At 52.2% G+C, this 6,004-nt stretch overlaps 2 protein-coding genes across 2 annotated transcripts in view; one reads left to right on the forward strand and one right to left on the reverse strand.

The window, feature by feature from the left end:
• The window catches only part of ITPKC (inositol-trisphosphate 3-kinase C), a 16,296-nt gene extending 15,455 nt beyond the window's left edge, over nucleotides 1-841 (reverse strand). Inside the window, exon 1 of the mRNA XM_007458699.1 lies at nucleotides 794-841. Coding sequence (XP_007458761.1) covers nucleotides 794-841 — 48 coding nt within the window. The remainder of the gene's footprint in view (nucleotides 1-793) is intronic.
• A 2,995-nt stretch (nucleotides 842-3,836) lies between these two features.
• Nucleotides 3,837-6,004, forward strand: part of COQ8B (coenzyme Q8B) — a 19,310-nt gene continuing 17,142 nt past the window's right edge. Inside the window, exons 1-3 of the mRNA XM_007458636.1 lie at nucleotides 3,837-3,938; nucleotides 4,074-4,193; nucleotides 4,335-4,401. Of these exons, the coding sequence (XP_007458698.1) occupies nucleotides 3,837-3,938; nucleotides 4,074-4,193; nucleotides 4,335-4,401 (289 nt within the window). The remainder of the gene's footprint in view (nucleotides 3,939-4,073; nucleotides 4,194-4,334; nucleotides 4,402-6,004) is intronic.

The following is a 6,004-nucleotide window of genomic DNA, read 5'->3' on the forward strand; positions in this document are numbered from 1 at the left end:
ACCCCCGCCCCCGCCCACGCCCACGCCCACGCCCACAACTCCCGGGGAAGGCCCCGAAGTCCCGCCCCGCCGGACGTGACGTAAAGGGGTATGGGCCTTATCTGGCTCCTCCCGTCTCCATTCGCGCGGTGAACCTCGAGCGCATGGAGCTAGTCCAGGTCAGGTGTGGAGCGCCGGGATCCTGGTCCCGGATCAGTGGGGCCCCTCGCAGCACCCCTTCTACCTCCCCACACCCTCGAGTGACTAGTTTAGTCTCCCTATAACCCCCGGCGACGAGTCCGGCAGCGCGCCCATTCTTCACGCAGCGCCGGGAAGGACTTTCGAAGAGTTGGGAATTCCACTTGAGTGAGTTCGAGACCCGCCTCTGCTAGTTCCTAGCTGTGTTACCTTGAACGAGTGACTTCCTCTCCCAACCCCCTGCCCCAGCCCCAGACTCAGTTTTCACACCTATAAAATGAGGATACATTATATTACTTTATTGTTTTGAAAAATGTGTGCTCAGTGCCACAAGAGCCAGTCACTTTTACTAACTGGGAAACTGAGGCCCAGAGCAATGAAAGAATTTGCCTAGGGTTAAATGACGGGCAAAACCAGGGTCTTAATCTCTGAAGCTAGAACTCCTGGTTTCAAAGCTTGGCTCCAGCACTTACTTCCTGGATGACCTCTCCCAACAGACTTGTCTCTTCAGAGCCTCCATTTCCCCATCTGTAAAAAGGGTTGTTATGGGGATTTTTATTTATTTACAACAGCATTTACATTTGTATACTTGCTTTGTGCCAGGCGCTGTACTTACGGCTTTATACCCAAAATCTTGTAAGGTAGGGTTGATCATCATCCCCATTGCACCGCCAAGGAAACAGGCACAGAAAGGCAAAGCGGTGAGTCAAGATCACACATCTAGGGAATTCTGACAGTCCAATGGTTAGGACTCTGTGCTTCCACTGCAGGGGGCCTGGGTTCCATCCCTTGACGGGAAACTAAGATCCTGCAAGCCGCCTGGAGAGGCCAAAAAAAGGGGAAAAAAAGATCACACAGCTCAATTGTGTAGATTTGAACTTTGGCCCATCTAATCCAAAATTTGGGTCTTTGGTCACTATTGTTTTTTAATATTTATTTATTATTTTATTTATTTTGGCCAAGCCAGGTCTTAGTTGCAGCATGCATGTGGGATCTATTTCCCTGACCAGGGATCAAACCCCGGCCCCCTGCATTGGGAGTGCCTTACCCACTGGACCACCAGGGAAGTCCCTTCGGTCACTATTGAGTGATACAACTTGATTTTGAGGCTGGGGGTGTTGGAAGAAGAGCCGGAAGTAAGAATATTTTCTGTAAATCAGTCCTGCCTCTGCTCAGAATCCTCAGTGGTTGCCATTCTCCTCAGGAAAAAAGCTACAGTCTTCACCATACCTGAGCTGGCTCTGCTTACCTCCCAGACCTCATCTAATCCTTTTCCCCTCACTCACTCTGCCCATTGGCATCTTTGCTATTTCTCTGAGATATCTTCCAGCACAGGGACTTTACACTGGTTGTTCCCTCTGCCTGGAACATTCTTTCCTCAGCTATTTCAATCGCTCCTTCCCTCACCTCCTTCAGGTTTTTACTCAAACGATGTCTCCTCAGTGAGGCCTTTCCTTTCCACCCTATTTAAACACACACTCTTCCCTCCTCTCCCTGCCCTTCCCTGGTTTGTTTTTCTCTTTAACAGTGTCACCTTATTACATATACTTATGTATTTTATTGTGCCTCTCACCAGAAGCCAGCACCAAGAGGGCAAAGATTTTTGCCTGTATTGTTCCTTGCTGTGTCCCCAGTGCCTAGAAAAGCAAGTGGTAAGCTCTCAATAGAAATTTTGAAAAGAATAGTTTTTCTATAAGAAGTTTCTCTCATGTATAGAGCTCTTGTTCTATACCAGCTCCGTGCCAACCTCTCTACAGACAGTTTCACTGCATCTCTTTCTCACTAACACTGAGCAAGAGGGGATGCCATGGCCCCACTTTATAAATGGGGACACTGAGGCTCAGAGCTCTGCCAGCCTGTAGTCTTTGCTTGTAGCCACCAGGCTATTTGATATGATCTCATGTATCTGATACCAGGCTTGGTAGCATGAGTCACAGCCCTGTAGGATAAGTTATTGTCATAGGTGCTTTTTATATATTTTGCCCCCAAGAGTGAGCTGCCACCTAGCTCCTGAGTCAGATCCTTGTGTCTGGAAGAGTACAGGGGGTGGTTTCTGTTTTGAAACAGTCACCTGGAAAGGGGCATTGGGCACAGACCCAGGGCTCTAAAATGAGTCATCTCTTTACAGACCAATGGGAAGTCATAGCAGGGTCCCCCTAATGCATCATACAGGCTGGGAAGCTGAGATCCAGAAAGTGTTGAGGCTCTTCTGAGGTCATGTAGCACAGGGACGGAGACAGGGAGGTCTGATTCCTGACAAAGGGGGTTAGACAGGGTTTGGGGGAGGCATTTCTGTGTGGGGAGTGTCATATCCTCTCTCCCAGTGGTGGGAGAGTTGTCCCAGCCAGCTGCTTCTATTCCAGACTGTGAGAAGAGGGGTGAGTCAGTTTACTGGGTCCGGGGGTGGGGCAGGGGGGAAGCAGGCTTTAAGCCTGTCCTCCCTCCCCCATCAACAACACACACACCCAGATGGGCTGGGAGCTGGTTTTCTGGGATGCCAAGGCTCCTGAGTCAGCACTGGGAATCTTGGCTGAGTGTGTTCTGGAAAATGTCAAGCCTACAGGAAACAAAGGGCTCCCACTCACACCATCCTGCAGGTGGGCGGGGAGCTGAGAGAGCAGGGTGTAGGAGGGAACAGGGGCCCAGTGTGCAAAGGGCTAGGTGTGAGGGGGTTTATGCACACCGAGGGCAACAGTTGGTGAGCAAGGCAGGGGGGTTATATGTGCAAGGGAGGAGGTTGGGTACCAGGATATGGGTATTTGAAGCAGAGGGTGGGTGTGCAAAGTGGAGGGGCTCCATGTGAAAGGGAAATGTTTGCTGGGAAGATGTGTGTTCAAAGGAGAGATGTTGAGCCTACTAGGGGTACAAATAAGGAAAACGGAGGCTGACAAAATGTTCGCGCAAAGGAGAGGTTGTGGAGTTTGTAAAGGAGAGGAATATTTGTAAAATAGACGTGTAGGAAACTAAAAGGTCCGCCGCGGACAAGGCACTTTGAAGTGAGTGGAAGGGCACAAAATAGCACGTGAGTGCTTCGGACCGTGGCCCAGCCCACCCTACCCTACCCTTAGGCCGTGGCCCAGCCCACCCTACCCTACCCTTAGGCCGTGGCCCAGCCCACCCTGAGGCCCCTGATCTGCTCCTCCATCATTCGCTAGCTGACCGGAGGGGGCGGGCATGAGAAGACTTCCAGAAATGCAGGAGCCGCCCCGCTGCGCGTAGCTGACCCGGACCCGGGGAGTGGGTGCTTAGCAACCGGGAGAAGTACCCAGTAACGGGGTTGGTAGGGGGGAACACCGGAAGAGTTGTGGGTGCCTAGCAACCGAGGGGAAGGCGGTGCCTAGCAACGATGGGGGTGCTCAGAGGAGTGGAGAGGTAGCTCTGGAGGATCTGTGGGTGTCTAGCAACAGGGGAGGACCTTAGCAACGGCGCGGAGTGGGACCAGGGGAAAGTGGTTTGGAGACGTGTTCGGGAAGAGCTATGGGTTCTTAGCAACGAGAGAGGGAACCAGGCGAAACTGGGGGCCTGTTAACAGGGGAGGAAGTCTTTGGTGGTGGGAGTCTTAGGGTGGACACGGAGGAATGTGAGGCAAAGACGGGCAAAGCAGGGAGGTCAGTCCCACAATTCCTACCCGAATAATCCCTCCTCTTCTCCCCCAGACAATGTGGCTGGAGGTGGGGGGCCTACTACGGGGGACCTGTGGACAGTGGGGCCGGACTACTGGTCTGCCTTGTGGGGCCCTGGGGCCTGGGCCGCTCTGCTGGGTAAGAGGCTGGAGAGGGGTCCCAAGGGGAGGAGGCTGAGGGAGGCTTCAGGGAGTCAAAGGACAGGGAGGGGTCTAAAGGGGCCAGGCTGATGGTACGTTCTTCACTCGTTACCGGTGTTCACGTCTCTTGCAGGGGCCATGTGGGGGTCCTTGGACCCAAAAGCTTCACCAGGATGGGCCTGGCAGGGGCCTGGGTGAGGAGGACATTCGCAAGGCACGGGAGGCCCGGATCAGGAAGACAGCCCGGCCCCAGGTATCATTGCCGCAGACCCAGCAACACCCCATGAAGGCAGCTGGCCTCCCGAGCTTGGGGAAGGGTGTGGTGGCAGGTTGGTTGGACTTCCTGGGTGCTGTGTCCACCTTTTCCCGCTCAGACCTTCTCTCCGTTTCCCAGCTGAGTGACCGTTCTCGAGAGCGCAAGGTGCCCACCTCCCGCGTCAGCCGCTTGGCCAACTTTGGGGGTAGGTATGACTGTGGGAGATTGTGACCTAGATCAGAGGAGGTGACATTTACACAATGAAGCAAGGGAGAGAGTGGATCAGAGACAGAGAGAGGAGGGAGAGATGGTAAAAGAATGAAGGCAAAGTCCTGTAGAACCAAGAGAAATAGAGAGGAATGTTGTGTTTATTGAGAACTTGGAATGTGCAGGGCCCCATACACATGTGGTCTCTGCACTGAATCAATGAGTGTTTGTTTCCGTCCTGTGGATGAGGAAGTGGAGGCAAAGGGAGGTGAAGTGACTTGACCCCGGGTCGTGCAGCAGGATTATTCAAACTTCAGGTCACAACCTGCATGAACGAATTTTCTTTTATTTATTTATTTATTTATTTATGGCTGTGTTGGGTCTTTGTTGCTGCGTGCAGGCTTTATCTAGTTGCGGCAAGTGGGGGCCACTCTTCATTCCAGTGTATGGGCTCCTCACTGCAGTGGCATCTCTTGTGGAGCACGGCTCTAGGCGCACGAGCTTCAGTAGTTGTGGCACGTGGGCTCAGTAGTTGTAGTGCACGGGCTTAGTTTCTCCGCGGCATGTGGGATCTTCCCGGACTAGGGCTTGAACCCATGTCCGCTGCACTGGCAGGTGGATTCTTAACCACTGCACCACCAGGGAAGCCCTGCATGAAATAATTTAGCAGGTTGCAACCAGCATTAAAAAGAAGAATGGAGGATTTCCCTGGTGGTGCAGTGGTTAAGAATGAGCCTGCCAGTGCAGCGGACACGGGTTCAAGCCCTGGTCCGGGAAGATCCCACATGCCGCGGAGAAACTAAGCCCATGAGCCGCAACTACTGAGCCTGCTCTCTAGAGCCCGCGAGCCACAACTACTGAGCCTGCTCTCTAGAGCCCGCGAGCCACAACTACTGAGCCCACATGCCACAACTACTGAAGCCCGCACACCTAGAGCTTGTGCTCCCCAACAAGAGAAGACACTGCAATGAGAAGCCCGTGCACCGCAACGAAGAGCATTCCCCGCTCGCCACAGCTAGAGAAAGCCCGCGCGCAGCAACGAAGACCCAACACAGCTAAAAAAAAAGAAGAAAAGAAGAATGGAAAATATGTGTACACGTAGAGTAAGGGAAAGTCTTGTTTCATGAAACGTTATATATACATCGGTCTCTACCGGTTATAAAGCGAATGTCTTCTTTACTGTGGATCATGGTTCAGGTTTTAAAGATACCGATTGAAGGAGTCAAATACACTGGTTAGAGCTTTGGCACCAGGCTGCGCGGGGTTCAACAGGTGATTATGCCGCATCTTCACTTTGTGACTCTGGATAAGTTACTTAACTTCTCTGAGCCTCGATTTCCTTTTCTGTAAAATGGAAGTTTTTCTGTAAAATTTCTCTCATGAGGGTGTGAGGACAAAATGAGTCAATGCGTAAAAGGCACTGGGAATGGTTCCTGGCATGGAGAAAAGTGCTCAGAAAATGCCAACTACGATTATTTACGGAGATGGTGACAGTGAAAGAGGCAGAGTGACCCGAGATGTCTTTAAGGACAAGGAGACAGAGGAGGCAGAGGAAATCAGAGCCAGAGAGCTAACATCCAAAGGAGGAAGTGAGGGAAAGA

This window comes from Lipotes vexillifer, unplaced genomic scaffold (assembly GCF_000442215.2).
Source record: "Lipotes vexillifer unplaced genomic scaffold, Lipotes_vexillifer_v1.1 scaffold371, whole genome shotgun sequence".
Lineage (NCBI taxonomy): Eukaryota > Metazoa > Chordata > Mammalia > Artiodactyla > Lipotidae > Lipotes > Lipotes vexillifer.